Source organism: Pleuronectes platessa, chromosome 5, assembly GCF_947347685.1.
Source record: "Pleuronectes platessa chromosome 5, fPlePla1.1, whole genome shotgun sequence".
Taxonomy (NCBI): Eukaryota; Metazoa; Chordata; class Actinopteri; order Pleuronectiformes; family Pleuronectidae; genus Pleuronectes; species Pleuronectes platessa.
Genome location: NC_070630.1, coordinates 215,001 through 238,827, shown reverse-complemented (window position 1 = coordinate 238,827; position 23,827 = coordinate 215,001). Strand labels below are relative to the sequence as shown.

At 48.9% G+C, this 23,827-nt stretch overlaps 4 protein-coding genes across 5 annotated transcripts; 2 read left to right on the top strand and 2 right to left on the bottom strand.

Moving 5' to 3' along the window:
* The first annotated feature begins 1,785 nt into the window (after positions 1-1,785).
* clrn1 (clarin 1) lies at positions 1,786-4,198 on the top strand. The gene is made up of 3 exons (XM_053423272.1): positions 1,786-2,038; positions 2,577-2,756; positions 3,852-4,198. The coding sequence occupies exons 1-3, from the start codon at positions 1,786-1,788 to the stop codon at positions 4,112-4,114; spliced, it is 696 nt and encodes a 231-aa protein (XP_053279247.1). The 3' UTR covers positions 4,115-4,198.
* Positions 4,199-7,858: 3,660 nt separating this feature from the next.
* Positions 7,859-14,519, bottom strand: tsen34 (TSEN34 tRNA splicing endonuclease subunit). 2 transcript variants are annotated; one of them, XM_053423271.1, is made up of 5 exons: positions 14,379-14,519; positions 12,963-13,232; positions 8,781-8,901; positions 8,420-8,710; positions 7,859-8,327 (listed from the first exon to the last, which is right to left on the bottom strand). In XM_053423271.1, the coding sequence occupies exons 2-5, from the start codon at positions 13,221-13,223 to the stop codon at positions 8,140-8,142; spliced, it is 861 nt and encodes a 286-aa protein (XP_053279246.1). In that variant the 5' UTR covers positions 13,224-13,232; positions 14,379-14,519; the 3' UTR covers positions 7,859-8,139. The 2 variants fall into 2 exon arrangements, with proteins under 2 accessions (XP_053279246.1, XP_053279245.1); XM_053423270.1 differs by lacking the exon at positions 14,379-14,519 and adding an exon at positions 14,073-14,368.
* Positions 14,520-14,835: 316 nt separating this feature from the next.
* On the bottom strand, positions 14,836-21,242 carry eif2a (eukaryotic translation initiation factor 2A). The gene is made up of 16 exons (XM_053423252.1): positions 21,160-21,242; positions 20,672-20,741; positions 20,407-20,469; positions 20,201-20,319; positions 19,407-19,506; positions 19,072-19,154; positions 18,765-18,838; positions 18,547-18,691; positions 18,350-18,466; positions 18,062-18,218; positions 17,915-17,999; positions 17,139-17,471; positions 15,594-15,698; positions 15,386-15,493; positions 15,242-15,307; positions 14,836-15,139 (listed from the first exon to the last, which is right to left on the bottom strand). The coding sequence occupies exons 1-16, from the start codon at positions 21,185-21,187 to the stop codon at positions 15,074-15,076; spliced, it is 1,719 nt and encodes a 572-aa protein (XP_053279227.1). The 5' UTR covers positions 21,188-21,242; the 3' UTR covers positions 14,836-15,073.
* A 932-nt stretch (positions 21,243-22,174) lies between these two features.
* LOC128440540 (stress-associated endoplasmic reticulum protein 1) lies at positions 22,175-23,677 on the top strand. The gene is made up of 3 exons (XM_053423286.1): positions 22,175-22,384; positions 22,797-22,869; positions 23,083-23,677. The coding sequence occupies exons 1-3, from the start codon at positions 22,301-22,303 to the stop codon at positions 23,121-23,123; spliced, it is 198 nt and encodes a 65-aa protein (XP_053279261.1). The 5' UTR covers positions 22,175-22,300; the 3' UTR covers positions 23,124-23,677.
* The last annotated feature ends 150 nt before the right edge of the window (positions 23,678-23,827 follow it).

Below are 23,827 nucleotides of genomic sequence, written 5' to 3'. Positions count from 1 at the left end.
TAAAAACAACAGTGTATACAGTAAGAGAGTTATGTCCTATGATTATTAATGGAGACACAGGATTCTTAATTGGATAAAAGCAGAGGACACCCCCTCAGGACGTGATGTCATCCTGTAACCTTGTGCAGTGAACACAGCGATATAAACACATCCAATGTGCGCTGGTGAAAACCCAGTGACCGCGGGACGAGGGTCCGGATGAGCTGGGCCGCCAGGTCCTTTCATTTATAGCTCAATTATTATTAATTATTAAATGTTCTACACCAGGGGCATGATTAAAGAAAAGGAGAATAAGCCTCTGACACTAACGCCATTTGGGCGTCAGGAGCAAAGGGGCTGTGTCATACTCCCTCTGCTGGTTAAACATGGGACTGAGATTAAAGTGAGTAAACTAGAACGGGTTTTCAACTGGTTTTGTCCCAGGGACCACCATTCTGACTAGGTAATCCGCGGCCCACTGATGTGCCCACACGCGCGCGTGCCTGTGTGTGTGTGCGCGCAAGTGGATAGAAGGAAGTATTAACATTTGGTTTTCCATGTTTTATTTAAAACCTCAAACAAATCTACAAAAATGTGTAAAAAACTAAAAAACGGTTGATTTTCAGTGGTTAAGAATTGAACACAAAATTAAATGCAGTTTGTAGTTGTACTGCATCTCAGAACCATATGTACGTCAATATACACTCTTGCATGAATTAGCATTTTGCACTGTTGAATCTTAGGAAGGTTCTAAGTAGAGTTTCAAAATGCAAAAAGAAGAAATGGGAACAAGAGCCCAAAAGTTGTGAGCAGGCAATTTATTGAAAACAACAATTTAACTGAAGTAGGCTGTTCATCAGCTGATCAAAAGTTTAAGACCACAGCTAAAAAAAAAAAAAAAACTCCTAAAACAGAAATTAAAGTGTCAAAAACTGACTCAGTAATGAGTAGCTCCACCATTATTGTTGATCACTTCAAAAATTCGTTTTAGCATGCTTGATGCAAGTGTTTCCAGAAGGCTAGTGCGAATGTTGCTCCAAGTGGTGAAGAGGCTTCACGAAGGGAATCCACTGTCTGGAACTGAAGTCCATTTTGTAAACTTCCCTTGCCATCCATCCCCAAATGTTCTCAATTGGATTAAGATCAGGGGAACACGCAGGATGGTCCAAAAGACTGATGTTATTCTCCTGGAAAAAGGTCTTGGTCAGACGGGCCTTGTGAGTTGGAGCGTTGTCCTGCTGAAGAACCCAGTCGTTACCACACAGACCAGGGCCCTCAGTCAGGAGGGAGGCCCGCTGCAACATCTCCACATAGCCAGCTGCTGTTTGACGCCCTGCACCACCTGGAGCTCCATTGTTCCATTGAAGGAAAAAGCACCCCCGATCATGATGGCGCCCCCTCCACTGTGCCGCGTAGAAAACATCTCTACCTGTAACACACATGCACAGGTGAATACTACTGGCAGTTTCTAGCCCCAAGCCGGTTTCAAGGTTCCCCTCATCACCTTTATAATATTTTAGACATATTTTTCTTATTTTAAAAATTTTTCACGATATTCAAGTGTCTGAAATGTGTTGAAATATCAAAGCAAATTTCGCGGACCCCCTGCAATGCCGTCGCGGACCACCAGGGAGCCGCGGACCCCCGGTTGAAAACCCCTGAACTAGAACATCACAATGATGTCACCCCCCCCCTACCGTAATTTAACCCCTTGTTACCATGGTGACCTGGACGTCATCTCTGTTGTACAAGAGATCCCCCCCCCCCCCCCCCCTCTCTCTCTCTCCTCCCCCCTCTCCCTCCATCATGTCCTCCGGTAACAGACGGGTCTTCTTCTCGGTCTCCGGTGTCCTCGGTCTGTGCTGCGCGCTCACGGCGGCTGTGGTGACGGGTCTTCCTCTGTGGATCCGCGGGACCGCGCTGTGCCGAACCGGGGCCGAGCTGGTGAACGCGACCGGACCCGAACTGGACAAGTTCCTGGGAGAGCTGAGCTACGGACTGTTCACCGGACAGCGGCTGAAGCAGTGCGGCCTGGGGGGGCGGGCGTCCCGCTTCTACTGTGAGTCCCTGATCCTGGATCTGCTCCTCACCTCAACTCACCTGCTCATTCATTAGTCACATGTCGTCTGACGTCACTGTTCACTTCATTGATAATTATCAATATATAGTTTTGTTTATATTTATTGCCAATAATCTATTTCCAGTACTTTGATCCTTTGCTGTTTTCCGTGATGTTTGTACTTGTTCTAAAAACAAACAGTTTATCAGTGAGTCCGATCCGGATCCAGGTCCAGGACTGTGAGGCTGCCGGGTCAGACCAGGTCTCCTCAGTGAGGAGGTCTCAGCTGATTGGAGGAGGAGACAAAGCTGCTCTGTCCTCAGGACTGTACACTGTAAAAAACCCTCTGTGCACTGTAAACCGCTCAGATGAAGTGGATTCAAGTGTTTCAGTTTACAGGATGTTCAGAGGAGGTGGGAACGTGAAGCTTCTGATGATGTCACGGTGCTGCTGAGGAGACGTCTTCTTCAGTTTCACCCGTCCGTCTCACTTCCTGTCTCACTTCCTGTCTCACTTCCTGTCTCACTTCCTGTCTCAGTCTTTCCAGAGCTGCAGAGCGTCGTCCCCACAGCGCTCCACGTCACCATCATCTTCTTCTGTGGCGTGGTCATCCTCTTCTCCTCCGTGGCCACCGGCTTCTTCTTTGTCAACGCCTTTGGACGACCCTACGAGATGCTGCAAGGCCCCATGGGACTTTACCTGTGGACCTTCATCTGCTGTAAGAAACACATCACTTCCACCTAACTGAGGCTCCGCCCACACTGACACAGTTTAGTTTAAAACTTTGAAAGTGTTTCAGGTGTGTTTGGACTTTTATTACTTTCCACCAGCGTCTCTAGCAGATGCTGCTTAGAACGGCACCTGCTGGAGGACTGAGGTCAGGGGTCAGGACTGAGGTCAGGGGTCAGGAGTCAGGACTGAGGTCGGGGGTCAGGAGTCAGGACTGAGGTCAGGACTGAGGTCAGAGGTCAGGACTGAGGTCGGGGGTCAGGAGTCAGGACTGAGGTCAGGACTGAGGTCAGAGGTCAGGACTGAGGTCGGGGGTCAGGAGTCAGGACTGAGGTCGGGGGTCAGGAGTCAGGACTGAGGTCGGGAGTCAGGACTGAGTTCAGAGTTCAGAACAGTAGTCAGGACTAAGGTCAGAGTTCAGGACTGAGGTCGGGGGTCAGGAGTCAGGACTGAGGTCAAGGGGTCAGGACTGAGGTCAGGGGGCAGGACTGAGGTCAGGAGTCAGGACTGAGGTCAGGGGTCAGGACTGAGTTCAGGGGTCAGGACTGCGGTCAGGAGTCAGGACTGAGGTCAGGGGTCAGGACTGCGGTCAGGAGTCAGGACTGAGGTCAGGGGTCAGGACTGAGGTCAGGGGTCAGCACTGAGGTCAGGGGTCAGGACTGAGGTCAGGAGTCAGGACTGAGTTCAGGGGTCAGGACTGAGGTCAGGGGTCAGGACTGAGGTCAGGGGTCAGCACTGTGGTCAGGGGTCAGGACTGAGATCAGGAGTCAGCACTGAGGTCAGGGGTCAGGACTGCGGTCAGGGGTCAGCACTGAGGTCAGGGGTCAGGACTGCGGTCAGGGGTCAGGACTGAGATCAGGAGTCAGGACTGAGGTCAGGGGTCAGCACTGAGGTCAGGGGTCAGGACTGAGGTCAGGGGTCAGCACTGAGATCAGGAGTCAGGACTGAGGTCAGGGGTCAGCACTGAGGTCAGGGGTCAGGACTGAAGTCAGGGGTCAGGACTGAGGTCAGGGGTCAGGACTGAGGTCAGGGGTCAGCACTGAGGTCAGGGGTCAGGTGGACTGACGCTGCCTCCTCTCTGCAGGTGTGAGCAGCGGCCTGGTGATGACCCTCTTTGCCTCGGAGGTGAAACTTTACCATCTCTCTGATCGGATCTCAAACTTCAACGAGGTCCACTTCGTGTTCCAGACGCACAGCGAGAGCTACGACTGGTGCTTCTGGCTCTTCTTCCTCGTCTTCCTCCTGCACGGAATCAACTTCCTGCTCATCCGACTGGCGGGGGGCCAGTTCCCCTTCAGGGAAACCAAAGAGTCGGACGGCAGCGGGGGGGCGGACCTCATGTACTGACGGAGGCTTAAGAAAACCAGAAACTGATCCAGAGTCTGTATGAGTCCACATGAAGATAGAGACACATCCAATAGAAACGTCACAGTAGGCCACCCCCCCCCCCCCCCCCCCCACCACCACCACCACAGGTCCTCAGTTTGTCTGATTCGTCTTTCAGGTGTCGTAGCTAGAACGAGATGTTGGCTCTTCCACCCCCCCCCCCCCCCCCCCCATGTCCTCGTAAGGTGTGTATGATGTAAACGCACACGCCCCCGAACGGAACCAGGCAGTTCCACAGGATGGAAGCTGTTGACCAATCAGAGCAGACTTTAACAGGAGGAGGATCTTAAATAAAGTGATGAACCTGAACACGATCATTAATATTCATATTCTCCTGTGATACCATGTGACTATAGAAATAACTTCTTTAATAAAGATGATCACATAGAATTATTGATCATATCTGATTATGTTGATTGTCTGACTTTTAAATAAAATCATGTTCTCAGAGGGTCTGTGGAGCTGGTGTGGATCGAGTCCCTGAGGAGGACCAGGGTCTTCAGAGACCCACGAGATCCTCAGAGCTCCTCTGAGGAGTTTCTGAAGATCTAGATTCTCCTCAGAGGATGAACCTGACCAGTAAAGGGCTCCCAGTCCCACAGACTGCAGCTGCTTCACTTACTGGTACTGATGTACTGGGAGGGTTAGTGGAGGAGAACCTACTTTAATACTTTGATCCTTCAAGGAGCTTCATCCTGTGAAATAAATAAATGTATGTTGGGGACAGATGGTCTGTGTTCTCCAGGGCATCAGGAGCCAATCAAACGATCAGGTGTGAGGAGGACGTGGCTCCTTGTGTGACCAGCAGGGGGCCGGGGTCACGTGGTTGTTTAAAGTCCAGAGAGAGACCTCCTTCAACATGCACTGTAAAAACTCAACTGTTACTGTCACGTTAGAACTTCTTCTCAAAACTTTCTCTTCAGCGCCGCTTCAATACAAACTCCTCTCTGTGGGGACAGGAGTGTGTGAGTGTGTGTGTGTGTGTGTGTGTGTGTGTGTGTGTGTGTGTGTGTGTGTGTGCGTACGTGTTAGCTTGTGTGCGTGTGTGTGTGTGTGTGTGCGCGTACGTGTTAGCTTGTGTGCGTGTGTGAGTTTGTGACAGCATGAGTGTGTGTGTGTACAGTTTGCAGATATTATACATAATATATTTTGGAAATGTCATAAATAATAGGGTTATGGTTATTTACATATATATAACAAAAAATGTCACTTCTGATGTTTATACAAGAGACAGAATGTGTGACGGGGTGGGGGGGCGTGGGGCGGAGCTTCCGTCTGACTCACGGTTGAATTTTCTTCTTCCTCCTGATTTCGTGTGTTTCACTGAGTTCTGTTCATCCGGAGGTGAAGAGCAGCTGAAGACGTCTGCCTCTGATTGGTTTACTCTGATATTCTTGTCCTGACTAACCAATCACCACACCTCACCACAGAGGCAAGAGTACTAACCAATCAGACGCAGAAAAAGGCACGTGATGCTTTTGGCGTTGAAGAAGAACATGACTGAACGATGTAGGGGATATTAAAGTGTGTGTACTATGTGCACATGCGTGTGGGGGGACCAGTGAGTATGAATACACTGCGACACGTGTTCTCTAACTTTCTGACGTGAACGATATATTCAAACTAATTCCAACAACTGTAACTTTTTAAAACTTGACCAGATGTAATGACGTGCGTTTCACAGGATTCAGTTTCTCAGCGTCGTCAGCTCAACTGATTCAGGATCAGTTAGTTCATCAGAAAACACTGGAGACTGATGCTACAACTACTAGTAGCAGTGGCAGCTCAGAAATATTAGAAGTAGTAGTACTAGTAGTACTACTAGTACTACTTGTAGTGGCTGTTCCACTAAGTTCCAGTAAGATGGCCACTTGTCTGAGGAGTAACTTCTCACAGCTGACTCGTGTCCAAACATCGACCCCGACCCGCTGTAACCTGATGTTAAATGAACCCACGAGGCTGATTACAGTGAAGTGATGGATTTTATTTTCCTTTCCAGCTCAGTTCAGAAAAAACGTTCAAACGATCCACTATGGAAGAGTGGCACGCCTTAACTCCAAACTGGTCCCAATGTCACTTTATCTCTGATCACTGACGTCATCACTTTCCATCATCTCCACGTGAATGTCACGTATATTTCACGGTCAAAACTTGTTTGAGTCTACTCCTGCAGTCATGTCCCAGCTGACCGAGGTCACCTGACCACGCATTGTGTCAGAGCAGCTGGAGACGGCTGCTGTCTTCACACAGAGAGACATCAGCACCTGAAGCTCAGAGACAAGAGACAAGGACACTCCTTCATGTGACGGGGACAGAACATATACATATCATAAATATGACTCATTGGATCTGTCGTCCCTGGGCAGGCCATGAAAGAGCCTCTTTGGGTTAGGGTTAGGGTTAGGACAGGTGAGGACACATGATGTCTTAGCAGAGGAACATGTAAACATGCTGCATCACATGAACACACACGTACAGCATGATCGTCAGATGAAACAACTTCAATCAACACGCTCACGTGTCCGTAACGTTTCTTAATTAATCTTCATTAGCAGCAAAGAGAATAAATGATATAAAACCTGGATCAGCTGGGGTTAATGATTTGATACTAGAAAAACCACTGTGCGGTTATATCTAGAGATGATTCCAGATCTGTGGGTTTGAAGAGTTTTTATAATTTTACAAATTCCTCTTTCTGCGTTTGTTGACAAGATTTTCATCAGAAGACGTCGATCACCTGACCAGACTGTAAATAAAGATGGACGACATGATGGCTTCCCGAAATCGTTCCAAGTAATCGCCCCCTGGTGGTTGGCTTCAGTATAGGTCATATTAGCAGATAAGACATGGACCAAATATGAAACTGGCGGATAAACTGAAGAAGAAAAACATCTTTCATCTTGGACCCCTGTTGACAGGATGGTTTCTGTTGTGTGTCTGTTGTGTGTCTATTGTGGGTCTGTTGGGTGTTTGTTGTGTTGAATATGTTGTGTCTGTTGTGTGTAGGTGGGGAGTATGCTGAAGACCCCCATGATTCAGTGTGGGTTTGTGCGATAAACAACAGTCACTCGTTGTGTTTGGCCTGAACCTCTTGCTGCTCTCTGATTGGAGGATGGAACATCTGTTCCAGCTGCTCGAAGGCATCCCGGCTCATCGTCGGTGAGGACCAATCATACTGCGTCTGCTTTGTGCATGGTCCCGCCCCCTCACTCTGACCCATCCTCTGTTTTCTTGTCAGATACCCACTCCCACCACTGGGAGGCGTCGTCCATGTAATGAACTGACAGACGCTGGGAGCGAGTCTGGAGCTGCTGTCATTTCACGTTCATGGTCACATCTCCATCTGACGTGATGTAGAAACACTTTAAACATGAAGTTACAAACTGGTTCTTCTCATGTAGTGAATCCTGTTGTTGTGTTGTTGTGTTCAGTTCCATCAGCACCTGTGTGTGTCCTGGGAGAGGATCCTCACATGGGACTGAGCTTCATTCACTGGTCACTAACTTTCTATTTGACTCGTGTTGAGTTAAGAACAGAGGAACATCTGAGATAAATAACATGTGATTGATTGAGTCCTGTGGTTTTTACACACACACACACACACACACACACACACACACACACACACACACACACACACACACACACACACACACACACACACACACACACACACACACACACACACACACAACAAGCTGTCAGTAAATTTTATCTTTATTATCATTTATTGAAAAACTTCAAAAGGAAATAACCTCAAACACTCGATTGAGAAACTGAAGCTGCGTCGATGAAACTTTCAGAATCAATAACAGGATTCATTGTCATGATGTCATCAATATGAAATCAAATGTCGTGAACACGGCAGGTGCCCCCTGCTGGACACACTCGGAGTCCGAATCCCTTCCTGTCCCACCTGTAACTTGCTGCTGACGTGGATCTGGATCTGATCTGATCCAGATCTGATCTGATCCAGATCCAGGTCTTCACACCATCCCGCTCCACTGTAACGACGTGTACCGCACCGCTCCGTCCGTCCCCGGCGAGCACAGCAGCACCGTCTTCTTCACGTTGGATCCCAGACGAGCCACGGCGAGGACGTCCAGCACGCACACCGACTCATCCAGAGACAGACAGACGGCGATGAAGTGGGCGTGGTAACGCAGAGGGTCACCTGAGGTCAGGACCAGAGGAAGAGGGTGTGGTCAAGGCAACATCGTCTCCTAACACGTCGTCCCTCAAGACAATTTAAAGACAGAATCTGACCTGGATAAACGAGGAAGTCGCCTCCGAACTTCCCTGCTGAGGTCAGGTAGAAGCCCCGCCCCCTTAAGTCTTTGAACACCTGGTACCTGATGTCCCCGCTCGTGTCAGGCTGCGCCCTGATTGGCCAGTCAGCCTGCAGGACGGCCCGGTCCACTGGGCAGTGGGTCAAGCCCGCCCTCGACGTGCTCAGCTGGACCGCCAGCGCCGCCGGAGGGAAGGTGAAGCTCTGGTCCAGGGCGTCCAGGCGGCGCCGCAGGGCCTCGTCCGAGGTCCCAGGACCAGAGGCTGAATCTGAGGATCCAGAACCAGAAGATCAGGATCTGACCTGCATCAGGTGGCACGTCCTCATGCTAACGCTCACCTGTGTGTGATGAGGTCATTGCTCGGAGCAGAGCGGACTTCCTCTCCTCCAGAGCGACAACACTCTGCACCTCGTAGCTCCGCCTCCGCTCCTCCTCGTGCTGCTCCGCCCCTCCTCCATCCTGCTGACACGGAGACCAACACTCTGATGGTTACCAGCAGGTTAACTGACCTGGTTAACTGACCTGGTTGACTGTCCTGGTTAACTGACCTGGTTGACTGACCTGGTTACCAGCAGGTTAACTGACCTGGTAACTGAACTGGTTGACTGACCTGGTTGACTGACCTGGTTGACTGTCCTGGTTGACTGTCCTGGTTACCAGCAGGTTAACTGACCTGGTAACTGACCCGGTTAACTCACCTGGTTGACTGTCCTGGTTAACTGACCTGGTTGACTGACCTGGTTACCAGCAGGTTAACTGACCTGGTAACTGACCCAGTTAACTGACCAGGTTGACTGACCTGTTTAACTGTCCTGGTTAACTGACCTGGTTGACTGACCTGGTTAACTGACCTGGTTAAGTGACCTGGTTGACTGACCTGGTTACCAGCAGGTTAACTGACCTGGTTAACTGACCTGGTTGAGTGACCTGGTTAACTGACGTGGTTAACTGACCTGGTTGACTGACCTGGTTACCAGCAGGTTAACTGACCTGGTTAACTGACCTGGTTACCAGCAGGTTAACTGACCTGGTTAACTGTCCTGTTAACTGACCTGGTTAACTGACCTGGTTAGCAGCGGGTTAACTGACCTGGTTACCAGCAGGTTGACTGACCTGGTTACCAGCAGGTTAACTGACGTGGTTACCAGCAGGTTAACTGACCTGGTTAACTGACCTGGTTGAGTGACCTGGTTAACTGACGTGGTTAACTGACCTGGTTGACTGACCTGGTTACCAGCAGGTTAACTGACCTGGTTAACTGACCTTGTTACCAGCAGGTTAACTGACCTGGTTAACTGACCTGGTTGAGTGACCTGGTTAACTGACCTGGTTAACTGACCTGGTTGACTGACCTGGTTACCAGCAGGTTAACTGACCTGGTTAACTGACCTGGTTGACTGTCCTGGTTAACTGACCTGGTTGACTGACCTGGTTACCAGCAGGTTAACTGACCTGGTAACTGTCCTGGTTAACTGACCTGGTTGACTGACCTGGTTACCAGCAGGTTAACTGACCTGGTAACTGACCTGGTTAACTGAACTGGTTGACTGACCTGGTTGACTGACCTGGTTGACTGTCCGGGTTATGTGTCCTGGTTAACTGACCTAGTTGACTGACCTGGTTGACTGACCTGGTTGACTGACCTGGTTAACTGACCTGGTTGACTGTCCTGGTTAACTGACCTGGTTGACTGACCTGGTTACCAGCAGGTTAACTGACCTGGTAACTGACCCAGTTAACTGACCAGGTTGACTGACCTGTTTAACTGTCCTGGTTAACTGACCTGGTTGACTGACCTGGTTAACTGACCTGGTTAAGTGACCTGGTTGACTGACCTGGTTACCAGCAGGTTAACTGACCTGGTTAACTGACCTGGTTGAGTGACCTGGTTAACTGACGTGGTTAACTGACCTGGTTACCAGCAGGTTAACTGACCTGGTTAACTGACCTGGTTACCAGCAGGTTAACTGACCTGGTTAACTGTCCTGTTAACTGACCTGGTTAACTGACCTGGTTAGCAGCGGGTTAACTGACCTGGTTACCAGCAGGTTGACTGACCTGGTTACCAGCAGGTTAACTGACCTGGTTAACTGACCTGGTTGAATGACCTGGTTGAATGACCTGGTTACCAGCAGGTTAACTGACCTGTTTAACTGTCTGGTTAACTGACCTGGTTAACTGACCTGGTTACCAGCAGGTTAACTGACCTGGTTTACTGACCTGGTTGACTGACCTGGTTACCAGCAGGTTAACTGACCTGGTTGACTGACCTGGTTACCAGCAGGTTAACTGACCTGGTTGACTGACCTGGTTACCAGCAGGTTAACTGACCTGGTTAACTGACCTGGTTATCAGCAGGTTAACTGACTTGGTTAACTGACCTGGTTACCAGCAGGTTAACTGACCTGGTTAACTGACCTGGTTAACTGACCTGGTTACCAGCAGGTTAACTGACTTGGTTAACTGACCTGGTTGACTGACCTGGTTGACTGACCTGGTTACCAGCAGGTTAACTGACCTGGTTAACTGACCTGGTTACCAGCAGGTTAACTGAGCTGATTGACTGACCTGGTTACCAGCAGGTTAACTGACTTGGTTAACTGACCTGGTTGACTGACCTGGTTGACTGACATGGTTACCAGCAGGTTAACTGACCTGGTTGACTGACCTGCTTACCAGCAGGTTAACCGACCTGGTTAACTGACCTGGTTGACTGACCTGGTTACCAGCAGGTTAACTGACCTGGTTGACTGACCTGGTTAACTGACCTGGTTGACTGACCTGGTTACCAGCAGGTTAACTGGCCTGGTTGACTGACCTGGTTAACTGACCTGGTTAACTGACCTGGTTAACTGACCTGGTTACCAGCAGGTTAACTGACCTGTTTAACTGTCCTGTTAACTGACCTGGTTAACTGACCTGGTTACCAGCAGGTTAACTGTCCTGTTAACTGACCTGGTTACCAGCAGGTTAACTGACCTGGTTAACTGACCTGGTTGACTGACCTGGTTAACTGACCTGGTTGACTGACCTGGTTAACTGACCTGTTTAACTGTGCTGTTAACTGACCTGGTTGACTGACCTGGTTAACTGACCTGGTTACCAGCAGGTTAACTGACCTGGTTAACTGACCTGGTTACCAGCAGGTTAACTGACCTGGTTAACTGTCCTGTTAACTGACCTGGTTAACTGACCTGGTTGACTGACCTGGTTACCAGCAGGTTAACTGACCTGGTTAACTGACCTGTTTAACTGTCCTGTTAACTGACCTGGTTAACTGACCTGGTTGACTGACCTGGTTACCAGCAGGTTAACTGACCTGGTTAACTGACCTGGTTGACTGACCTGGTTAACTGACCTGGTTACCAGCAGGTTAACTGACCTGTTTAACTGTGCTGTTAACTCACCTGGTTGACTGACCTGGTTAACTGACCTGGTTAACTGACCTGGTTACCAGCAGGTTAACTGACCTGGTTAACTGACCTTTTTAACTGTCCTGTTAACTGACCTGGTTAACTGACCTGGTTGACTGACCTGGTTGACTGACCTGGTTGACTGACCTGGTTACCAGCAGGTTAACTGACCTGGTTGACTGACCTGGTTAACTGACCTGGTTACCAGCAGGTTAACTGACCTGGTTAACTGACCTGTTTAACTGTCCTGTTAACTGACCTGGTTAACTGACCTGGTTACCAGCAGGTTAACTGTCCTGTTAACTGACCTGGTTGACTGACCTGGTTAACTGACCTGGTTACCAGCAGGTTAACTGACCTGGTTGACTGACCTGGTTAACTGACCTGGTTACCAGCAGGTTAACTGACCTGGTTAACTGACCTGTTTAACTGTCCTGTTAACTGACCTGGTTAACTGACCTGGTTACCAGCAGGTTAACTGTCCTGTTAACTGACCTGGTTGACTGACCTGGTTACCAGCAGGTTAACTGACCTGGTTGACTGACCTGGTTGACTGACCTGGTTGACTGACCTGGTTAACTGACCTGGTTACCAGCAGGTTAACTGACCTGGTTGACTGACCTGGTTGACTGACCTGGTTACCAGCAGGTTAACTGACCTGGTTAACTGACCTGGTTACCAGCAGGTTAACTGACCTGTTTAACTGTCCTGTTAACTGACCTGGTTAACTGACCTGGTTACCAGCAGGTTAACTGACCTGGTTGACTGACCTGGTTGACTGACCTGGTTACCAGCAGGTTAACTGACCTGGTTGACTGACCTGGTTACCAGCAGGTTAACTGACCTGGTTGACTGACCTGGTTAACTGACCTGGTTGACTGACCTGGTTGACTGACCTGGTTACCAGCAGGTTAACTGACCTGGTTAACTGACCTGGTTGACTGACCTGGTTAGCAGCAGGTTAACTGTCCTGTTAACTGACCTGGTTAACTGACCTGGTTACCAGCAGGTTAACTGACCTGTTTAACTGTCCTGTTAACTGACCTGGTTAACTGACCTGGTTACCAGCAGGTTAACTGACCTGGTTGACTGACCTGGTTGACTGACCTGGTTAGCGGAGGGTAGCGCGGCGGCGGCGTGCTGCTCACTCAGCTGTCTCTCCTCCTCGGGCAGCAGTCGGAGGGGTCGTCCCAGGCGTCCGTTCTGTCGGGGCGTCCGGGGCAGTGAGCCCAGCAGCGCCCCCACCAGGCCACGCCTCCTCAACGTCTTCAGGTCCTCCATCCTCCACAGCAGGGGGGCGGAGTCACACACACCCACACCGACCACATCAGACGAGTCCGCCTCCTGTCTGTAAGGGGCGTCGTCCATCACCACAACCTGTGACAATCGTCAATAATTATAATTGATTTACACACAGACACACACACACAAAGACACAAACACAACATACAGACACACACCCATACACAAACTCTCTCACACAGACACACATATACAAACACAAGCAGACAGACACAAACACACACAAAGACACACACATACACAAACAGAAATTCACATTCACACACTCACAGACACAAACACACACAGACAGACACAAACACACAAACAGATACTGTTAGGAATTTAAATTCTATCTGGTGTGTGGGTCTGACTGAACTCGTAACGAATAAAGACAGGAGGGGGGGGGGGGCATGAGCAGTTTGAGCCAGATAAGGCCTTCACACAAATGATTATAAATAACCCTTGCTGCATAGTGTTAATAAGGAATATTTCAATTGTTCTAAATTCTAACTTCTGATATTAAAGCATAAGTCCCTTGTCCCATCTGGGGACCAGTCAGGTGGACACAGTTAGGTTAAGTTGTTTTGAATGTCTACAAACAGCACGTGCAGCCGAGGAGCAGGACATCATGTGTTCTACTCATCGAGCTCAGGAGAGAGAGAGTAGCAGCGTGACGGAGCACGGCTCCTCGTCACTTCCTGGATTCCGTGACAAGAGGCGGGGGACTACAGCTGTGGACCAATGAGGGACAACCAGAGTGATTCGCGTTGACTCCCCTTCAATCTTTCATAACCAATCACATTAAATCTACTGTTATAATTATATCAAAGCCTTCTGTTCGGGTCCATTATTAACTACCTACTGCTAACTGATTTAGCCGAGGCTGTGATAATTGTCCATGTTGTTCAACTTTCATTGCGTCTCAATAAATACTTGAATTGGACCAGTCCGGCTCATCTCTTATTTAGGATAAACCAACACGCCTGACAGTACACACAAACACACAAACACACACAAAAACAAACGCATTCACACAGACATACACACAAAGACACACACATAAACACACGCAGACAGACACAGATACAAACACACTCACTCAAACAGACACACACACTAACCTAGACACAAACACACAGCAACTTTCACAGACACACGCAGAGACACAAACACACACGCACATGTATATGACCAACTAGTTAACCAGATATAAAACCAGTTAAACAGTTGTTTACTTACTCTTCTCTCTACGTGTGCACTGGTTCGTGTCAAGCTAATAAACTGTCGTAAATGTGACGTAAATCTGCCGTAACCAGCCCTGTAGTTTCAGTTTGAAATCCTCATCGTCACGTCCCGGAGATGGTGGCGCTTCAGACGTGGGGGCGGGACAGACTAGCCCCGCTCACTTTAACCGCCCGGAAACATGAACGATCGAACCCGAACACTGGTTGTAGAACGAGCCAATAGGATCGTAGACACCACTGAGTAACAGCTGGCTCAGCCAATAACTGTCTGCGAGGCTGGTTTATAAACAGGAGCAGAACTTATCTTATAGATCAAATATAGATGAACTTGAAATACAAATTCTAATCAGCCTGCAGGGTTTTATTGTGAAAGTGACAACGGCAAAGGCTTCAGCATCTGTACTCAATAAGCACACACACACAGACACACACAGACACACAAAATGTCCTGCTAAACTTTCAATCTCAAACTTTATTCAACTACATTCCCCAGAATTCCAGAGGCATGAGGTCAGGGACATGTGAGTGTATCAAGCCAGTCACCGCTTCTTAGATAAGCCCCACCCCCTGCTCACTTGAGGTCAGGTGGAGAAACTCAAATATCAATATTAACGTTCAGGAACAGGCGTGTTAATGACAGTGATGGATTGTGGGACTTGGAGGCGTGCCCTGTTGCTCCTGCATCGCCCCCTACTGGCTGATCTGCAGCTCCTCCAGCTCCTTCAGAAGCTGCTCCTCCTTCTGGATCTTCTCCAGCTGCACAAAACAAACCAGAGGTGTGTCACTCACACTGATCATTGAACACGGAATGTGATTGGTCGTTAACCGACAGAAGTCGATTGGTTATTAACTGATCACCTGGTTCTTCTGCAGGACTTGTCCTGACGTCTGCTGCTCCTTCAGATCCTCGATGGCTTTAAGTTTCTGAAACACATAAACTGACCAATCACAGCACAGAACAGGCCGAGCCCCTCAGGTCATGTGACCCGTCCTGCTCCTCACCTTCTTTAAATTCTTCATCTTCTTGTCTGTCTCCAGGTCACCGCTCCCGGGCTCTGATTGGCTGTTGGTGACGGGGGCGGGGTCAGGTGGAGGCTCAGACTTTGATTCCTGCTCAGAGATCAATACATCACATGATGGTTACATACATGTAACACATGATGTTACATACATGTATGTAAGTAACAGATGTCATGACTCATCAGTTCACCTGTTTCGCTGCTTTCTTTGCTTCTCGTTTCTTCTGATTCTTCAGAGCTGATTTAGAAAGGTTCTTTTCTCCTGGACGCATGTTCTGAGGAGGCTCCTCCTCGTGCTGACAGACAGGTAGAGAGGTGAGACAGTTAGGTCCATGTGATACAGACGGCTCCATGTGACACAGACGGGTCCATGTGACACAGACGGGTCCCTGTGACACAGACGGGTCCATGTGACACAGACGGGTCCCTGTGACACAGACGGGTCCCTGTGACACAGACGGGTCCATGTGACACAGACGGGTCCATGGGACACTCCTTCATATCTTTCCTTGACCTCATGACATTTGCCTTCAAGGAATAGTGGTTAGGAAAGGAGGTGATTAGGAAAGGAGGTGATTTAGTGGTTAGGAAAGGAAATAATTTAGTGGTTAGGAAAGGAGATGATTTAGTGGCTAGGAAAGGAGATGATTTATCAGGTCAGTCAGGTACATGTCAGTCACACAGGTTCATGTCAGACAGACAGGTTCATGTCATACTGGTTCATGTCAGACAGACAGGTACATGTCAGACAGACAGGTACATGTCAGACAGGTTCATGTCAGACAGACAGGTTCATGTCAGACAGACAGGTACATGTCAGACAGGTTCATGTCATTCAGACAGGTACATGTCAGACTGGTTCATGTCAGACAGACAGGTACATGTCAGACAGACAGGTACATGTCAGACAGGTTCATGTCAGACAGACAGGTTCATGTCAGACAGACAGGTACATGTCAGACAGGTTCATGTCATTCAGACAGGTACATGTCAGACTGGTTCATGTCAGACAGACAGGTACATGTCAGACAGACAGGTACATGTCAGACAGGTTCATGTCAGACAGGTTCATGTCAGACAGACAGGTACATGTCAGTCAGACAGGTACATGTCAGACAGACAGGTTCATGTCAGACAGACAGGTTCATGTCAGACAGGTTCATGTCAGACAGACAGGTCCATGTCAGACAGGTTCATGTCAGTCAGACAGGTTCATGTCAGTCAGACAGGTTCATGTCAGACAGACAGGTTCATGTCAGTCAGACTGGTTCATGTCAGTCAGACAGGTACATATCAGACAGGTTCATGTCAGACAGACAGGTACATGTCAGACAGGTTCATGTCAGACAGACAGGTTCATGTCAGACAGACAGGTACATGTCAGACAGGTTCATGTCATTCAGACAGGTACATGTCAGACAGGTTCATGTCAGTCAGACAGGTACATGTCAGACAGGTTCATGTCAGACAGACAGGTTCATGTCAGACAGACTGGTTCATGTCAGACAGGTACATGTCAGACAGGTTCATGTCAGACAGACAGACACATGTCGGACAGACAGGTACATGTCAGACAGACAGGTTCATGTCAGTCAGACAGGTTCATGTCAGACAGACAGGTACATGTCAGTCAGGTTCATGTTAAACAGTAGTTTAAGGTAAAGGGGGAGGAGCTGCAGGTGATGTTTCAGAACCAATCAGCATGTACGCTGGTGGTCAGCTGTTGGTCTCCTCACCAGTTTGGTGCTGGCCGAGGCCGGCAGGTGTCTCAGTGCCGGTGGGCGGTACGCCTGAGTGGGCGGGGCCTGCGTGGTCCCCAGCTCGCTGCTCGCCACCTGGTAGTTCACGGGCCGCTCTGGGAAGCTGCCGTGAGGGAACGGCTGCCACAGAACCTCCCACAGCTCGGACCCGGCCGCCACGTCGCACCGGTGCAGCACGGAGCCGGTGTAGTGCCAGATCTTATAACCGTTACTGACCCGCAGCCGGGGAGAGCAGGTCGCCGTGACCACGTGCTCGCCATCAGGACACCAGGAGAACAGGGTGGCGTCTGCAGCCTGAGGCTTGGACACCTGGAAAGAGAGGGAGGGGTCAGACTGCGTCCAGCTTCCTGTCCCTCCCCCGACAACACAACCAGCAGAACCAACCTGAAGGACAACAGAGCTGGTTCAAAGGTTAAAGGTCACACCTGATCTGAAGAACCTACAGAAACAGATGAAGCCTTCTGATCCTACTCTGAGCTCATTTCATCCGAGACACAGCAGTACCACCGGAGATCATGAGGGGGCAGTGTGCTACAGTGAGACAGTCGTGACCTGAGTCAGGAGGAACTTTATGAGTTGGACCAGCATCGTTCACAAGACGAAGAGGAACTTCATCACAACCTCCTCGGGCACTGCGCTGCCCTCTAGTGGATGTCTTTCTTCACAACATGCCAATGTAAAGGACACATGGAAGTTAGAAGGCAGTGAAGTTTACATCATTTAAAACTGAAGACTCGTGGCTTCTTCCTCACCTGTTTGTACTTCTTCACGTCCCAGACCTCCATCTTACCCTGCAGGTTCCCGAAGCCGGCCAACACCAGAATGTGTCCCTGAGGACTGAAACAGGATTAAAATCTGACGTGGATCCACTCGGCTGGGACCTGCAGGCGGGTCCTCACCTGTAGTAGGCGGCATTTCTCGGCCCCGTTCCAAAGTCGAACACAGGGTCACACTTGAGGTTGAAGACGGTGGCTTTGGCCGGCATGAAGCCGTACACCACGCAGAACTCAGCGGAGTTCGGACTCCACACCACATCGTAGATCGGACCGTTCTTCGCTGTTTCAAACCAGAAAGAAAAGAGTCTGTAAACATTTCATGTCCCTCAGAGCGTTTTCTGTTCTTCACTCAACTTCTGACTTCAGTCACGTCATGGTTGAGACTTAGTCAGAAACAAGCGGTGAGCTCACCCAGCTGAACCAGAGCGGTCTCTCCGTTCACACCGAGGTAATGCAGCGTCTGCTCCCCATAGTAGGAGGCTCCGGATTTGTCCACTTCCACGCTCGCTGTCACCAGAACCGCGGAACCTGAGACGTTCATAGGAAACATCTTCATGTCAGGACTTGTTTTTTAGAGAGTCACGTTAGATCCTCGGCCCTCCGCTCACCTTTCTTGTTCCACTGCATGTCCACTTTGTCCGCCTTGAAGAAGCTCTTGTTGGCGATAGCCGCAGTCGGTCCGCCCAGTACCGGGTACTGGTACAGACGAACAAACGAGGGGGCTCCTTTACTGCCTGGGACGTAGACAGACACCTACAGGGGTAGAGGACAGAGCCATGAGAGGACAGACGGAGCCGGGGACACGGTCTCTGATGAGGGTCCTCACCTTGCAGGGTTGACCTCCAGGCGACAACGCAAACTCAGACACTTTCTGCATGTGCAGCTTGTTGGCGATGGAGTCTGAAAACACAAACAAAAGTTTACACAACGACAACTCGAACATCTGCGCTGGCAGCTAACAGGAAGCTAACAGGAAGATGAGAGTTGAAGGTGGTCTCTCACTGGGGCTGGGAGATATGACTTCACATCATTTCAATTATTGAAATCAAAAATCTATCATTTCAATCTTTTAAATTAATAAATAAATGTTCCCTTTGATACATTTCAGTGAACTGCTCAGACCCGTGTCTTACTGAAGTCGTTGTTCTCGTAGAAGTGAAGCTCGTTGTTAACGATCCTCACACAGATGTTCTCATCCTCGGACCAGCTAGGGCACCTACACACACACACACACACACACACACACACACACACACACACACACACACACACACACACACACACACACACACACACACACACACACACACACACACACACACACACACACACACACACACACACACACACACACACACACACACACACACACACACACACAGTCAGCACATGGCTCCGCCAACACACTTATTTGTCTCAATGTGCTGACAAGTGAGTTCAATATGTGTCCGATCACACACACACTGACCAGGAGTCGACCTTCTTCTGATACAGAGATTTGATCAGCTGACCACTCGGTAAGGACCACAGCTGGAGGTTAGCGTCCCCCTGGGGACTGTCCTGACTCTCTGTAACACACACATCTACACTGTGAGCGGCCTCGTTGTCTTAAACTGTTTTCACACATGATCTGTGTGAAGTATTGTCTGGACATGTTGTGTAGCTGGTGTTTGTGAAGCAGCAGCAGGTTGTTTGGTCTGACTCGTTCACACCAACAGGAACATGTGGGAACAGTCAGGCAAGGGGCGGAGCCTGTAGAGCAGCAGGGGCGGAGCCTGTAGAGCAGCAGGGGCGGAGCCTGTAGAGCTGCAGGAGGCGGGACATGACGTATGAACTCTGCTGTAGAAAGATCAGTGTTGTTGTTTACAGCTCCTCCACACCGGCTCGGCCCTCATCACCAGAAGATCTGGAATCTCCTCGTGTTTCCAAGTGGACGTCTTCGTCTTCTACGTGTCCGGCTCCTCTTCTTCATCCTGAGATGTTTGTGTTCTTCCAGTTTCACGTCACGTGTTAGAAACCTCATCAACACGTCCACTCGCTCACTGGGAAGCTTCCACACATTGTCCTGCTGGTTCCTCACATGGACTCACTCTGACATGTTACACACATTCTACCAGGAGGCTGCAGGAGAAGATCCAGAACATGTCCAGAGACTCAGACATTTGTTCTCACATGGAGAACCTGCAGAACATGTGAGGAACACTTGAGGAACACCTGAGGAACATGTCAAAGCTTTACTGTCTCACTATGTTGGTGTCTTACTGCTGTATGGTTGCCAGGTAACCAGGACGCTGTTAAGAGGAGAAAACTCCAGCAGACACGTCTTAGGAAGGTCAAAGGTCGACATGATGGAGCCATCTGAAGATTTGACCACAGAGACACTGAGAGAGAGAGAGAGAGAGAGAGTTTAGCTTCAGGGAAGTTACGTCATCATCATGGATACAAACAACAGATGATGTCATGGTTACCTGTCTCCACTGCAGCAGCCAAACAACGTCCCGTCTCTGCTGAAGGTCACACACTTGTTGTGCCTGAGGGAAGCACACACACACACACACACACACACACACACACACACACACACACACACACACACACACACACACACACACACACACACACACACACACACACACACACACACACACACACACACACACACACACACACACGATTGACGTTCCACTGTGGTGATGAAGATGATGATGAAGAGGATGTGACTGGTGCTTCTACCTGGGGAAGGATGACTGCTGCTCACACTGAGGAGGACCACGGAGCAGAGACGTTCCATCTGAGCCACGCACTGACAATACACATGAATATATGACTTTATATATATATATCATATATATATATAAATATGAGTACAAACACTTTATTCAGTGAAACATCTGCAGGATCATGTTTCTGTGTGTTTCTGTTCAGCTTCACATTTGAAACTTGATTTATCTTTGTGTGTTTTTAAATTACATGAACTGATCTGAAGACTTTCATGATTTTAATTGTATGTTTACGTTTAAAATCTACTGGAAAACACACGTGATGGAAGAATTGAGTGAAGTTTGGTTTAAAGTTGCTTCTGGATCGCAGAGCGGGAGACGAGCGGCTCAGCAGCGGCCTGAAGGTTCAGTGTTTCCGGTACGAACCCAGCGACGTGCCGGTGTGCACTCGGACCACAACACATTTACAATCAGCTCATTTAGAGAAGGTTTATCGCTCACCTGCGAACAGCGGCACTGGAGGCGCCATGTTGCTAAGAACCGGAAGAAGAAAGTATCCTGTCCCGGAAATACGTCATAGCAGCAGGAGGCGGGTCTTCCAATGCCACATCAGCAAACAGATACCTACTTTGCGACACGTCAGTCAAAAATACAGCAATAAATTAATACCACCGGTGTGACGTCACATGCGACGATTTATCAACAATAGCGTAAAATATTTTCAGACAGAAATTTTTATTTTATTTTATTAAAATATCAAGTTTAGTCGCTAGTCAAGTTTGTTGAGAACAACTGAGGGAAAAACTACTTCCGGTTTCAAAACAAAAGCAAAACAGAAGAAAAGTGTCAGATATACAATATAACTATTCAATATATAACTTTTCTTTCATTTTTTCTTCTTAATGAGCTGACATGAAAAGTCTCTTCATCTCAGGATTTAGAATCATCACAGAAACAGCTGTTAACCGTTACTGACGAGCGTCTCATGTCCTCAGATGACGGACGTGTGTCTGTCCTGGTCCTGTTGGATCTTAGTTCAGCATCTGACACCACAGATCATAGGATTCTGTTACAGAGACTGGAACCACATGTTGGGACCAGTGGAACATAAGACTGGTTTCAATCATATTTACCACATAGATTTCAGTTTGTTCATGTTAACACTGACTCCTCCATGCACACACAAGTTAGTGATGGAGTTCCTCCGGGTTCTGTGCTTGGACCGAACCGTGTGACCGAACCGAACATCTGATGATGTAGCCTAAAAGGAGCAGATATAAATATGCTTCCTTTAGGTGCCACGTACACTTCCAATGCTTCGCAGACGACACCCAGCTGAGTTAAACCAGAGACTTGTATGTTATTTATGAATGTTCTATTTTGTTTTGAGTGATTCATGCGTTAGAGTGAAAAGAAGTTTCAAGGAGAGGGTATATTTAATTTGAAAGGGCAGACAGGAAGTCTTATTTTGACAGGGAGCAGCTTTTCGCAGACGTGTATATTCCTCCCGGATGTGGGGGGCGGGGCTTTAGCTTTTTGAGTACGTAGACATATCGTGATTCTCTCAGTCCGTCAGCGTCCGCAGAAAAACCACCAGGATCCGAACCGCGCCGTCCCAACATCGTTCAAGTCCCGAATCAAGATGGTGGCCAAACAGAGGATCCGCATGGCGAACGAGAAACACAGTCAGAACATCACTCAGCGGGGAAACGTTGTCAAGTCAACGGTGAGTTTAACAACTACTCGAAGCGATCCACTCACGTTAATAATGTAACGATGTTTGTAATGTAACGTCTGACCCGCTTCACCTGAGGCTCCTTTGATCAATAAGCTGAACCAATGATCAACAGAGAAATCGATCACAGCTTTGTGTCTCTGGTCAAACGACCAATCACAGAACACTGATCACTAACCGCTGAGGATCCGTGACGTCACCATCAGATCAGGACGTTCGGTCAGAAACCAAACGATCTATAATAAGATAATGAACAGAGTGAGATATGAGCAGTGAATGTAGAACACGTGATCGTGGATGCTGCTCAGTGGAGAGCTGAGTCCATCAGTCCGGTGAATCTGGTGAATCTGGTGAATCTGGTGAATCTGGCGGTTTGGAGTCAATTATGTGATTTGTGTTTCAGAGGAGCGTCACTGAAGATAAAGGGGTGGGGCCTTGGCTTCTCGCTCTCTTCATCTTCGTTGTGTGTGGCTCAGGTGAGTTTATAAAATTCCTTATGATTTTATTTACAATAAATGTTGAAGTTTGCTTAGGAAAGTCAAACTCATCAAATCAGCATCTGTTCTTCTTGTGACCTGGAGGTGGCGCTGCTGTGTTCTTATCATGTCACTTAGAACCGTCAGACCAGTACACGAGCACGTCTGGGCTTCACACCTCAACCTGAACATATGTCCTCTGTCGCTTTTCAGCCATTTTTCAGATCATCCAGAGCATCCGGATGGGCATGTAGAGTGATGTCACCAGCAGGGGGAGGGGCCACCACAGATGAAGGAGCCCCAAACGCCGACATCATCAGCCGGGTCGTCGTGCTCCCGCCCCAAGTTTATCCAAACAAACATTCCTGTACTCTACGACCAAACCAGCCCCTAGGACCCGCCCCCCCCGCCCCCTCTACCTTTATCTTTGTTGATTGAACGTGTCGCTGCCCGCTGACCTTCTCAGTGCTTCTCTGCCTGTAAGCCACACACGTGCCTTTCTTCTGTTTACCTGTGCTTTAGCCCCGCCCTCTCTGATTATACCTTATCAGTGCAGGAGTGGGGGTGAGGGGGGGGCACATTTTATAACAGTCCAGAATAATTGAATCTTTGTGTGTTCGAGTCTGAGCTGCCCTCAGGTCTGTCGTCCTCCTCATCTTCATCACGGCTCTCAGGATGAAGATGAGGACGATGACATGATGAAGGTCTTTGAATTAGAAGGTTGGAGGTGATGACAGGTGTGTGTCTGCACCGTGTGCAGCCTCACCTGAACAGTTGTGTTCCCACAATAAAGTTGATTTTGAAGGTGGATGATGTTTGTCTCGTTTCTGAAGGGATGAAGATGTGTTCACGCGTTCTCACGTGTTTTTTACATGTTCCTCACGTGTGTATAGTCGTAGCTGACATGAGATTCAGGGCAGAGCTCTGGTCCAATCAGAGAGCAGGTTAGAGGTTGACA

Excerpts from the sequence above, each read along its gene's own strand:
- LOC128440540 (XM_053423286.1), top strand. The coding sequence starts at position 22,301 with ATGGTGGCCAAACAGAGGATCCGCATGGCGAACGAGAAACACAGTCAG. Across the intron at positions 22,385-22,796 it reads GAAACGTTGTCAAGTCAACG|AGGAGCGTCACTGAAGATAA; the intron begins GTGAGTTTAACA and ends TTTGTGTTTCAG. Across the intron at positions 22,870-23,082 it reads CTTCGTTGTGTGTGGCTCAG|CCATTTTTCAGATCATCCAG; the intron begins GTGAGTTTATAA and ends GTCGCTTTTCAG.
- clrn1 (XM_053423272.1), top strand. The coding sequence starts at position 1,786 with ATGTCCTCCGGTAACAGACGGGTCTTCTTCTCGGTCTCCGGTGTCCTC. Across the intron at positions 2,039-2,576 it reads GCGGGCGTCCCGCTTCTACT|TCTTTCCAGAGCTGCAGAGC; the intron begins GTGAGTCCCTGA and ends TTCCTGTCTCAG. Across the intron at positions 2,757-3,851 it reads CCTGTGGACCTTCATCTGCT|GTGTGAGCAGCGGCCTGGTG; the intron begins GTAAGAAACACA and ends TCCTCTCTGCAG.
- tsen34 (XM_053423270.1), bottom strand. The coding sequence starts at position 14,096 with ATGAGCCGGACTGGTCCAATTCAA. Across the intron at positions 8,711-8,780 it reads AATGACCTCATCACACACAG|ATTCAGCCTCTGGTCCTGGG; the intron begins GTGAGCGTTAGC and ends CTGGATCCTCAG. Across the intron at positions 8,328-8,419 it reads CGACTTCCTCGTTTATCCAG|GTGACCCTCTGCGTTACCAC; the intron begins GTCAGATTCTGT and ends TCCTGACCTCAG.
- eif2a (XM_053423252.1), bottom strand. The coding sequence starts at position 21,187 with ATGGCGCCTCCAGTGCCGCTGTTCGCAG. Across the intron at positions 20,470-20,671 it reads CAGCAGTCATCCTTCCCCAG|GCACAACAAGTGTGTGACCT; the intron begins GTAGAAGCACCA and ends TGCTTCCCTCAG. Across the intron at positions 18,467-18,546 it reads CATGCAGTGGAACAAGAAAG|GTTCCGCGGTTCTGGTGACA; the intron begins GTGAGCGGAGGG and ends TGAACGTCTCAG.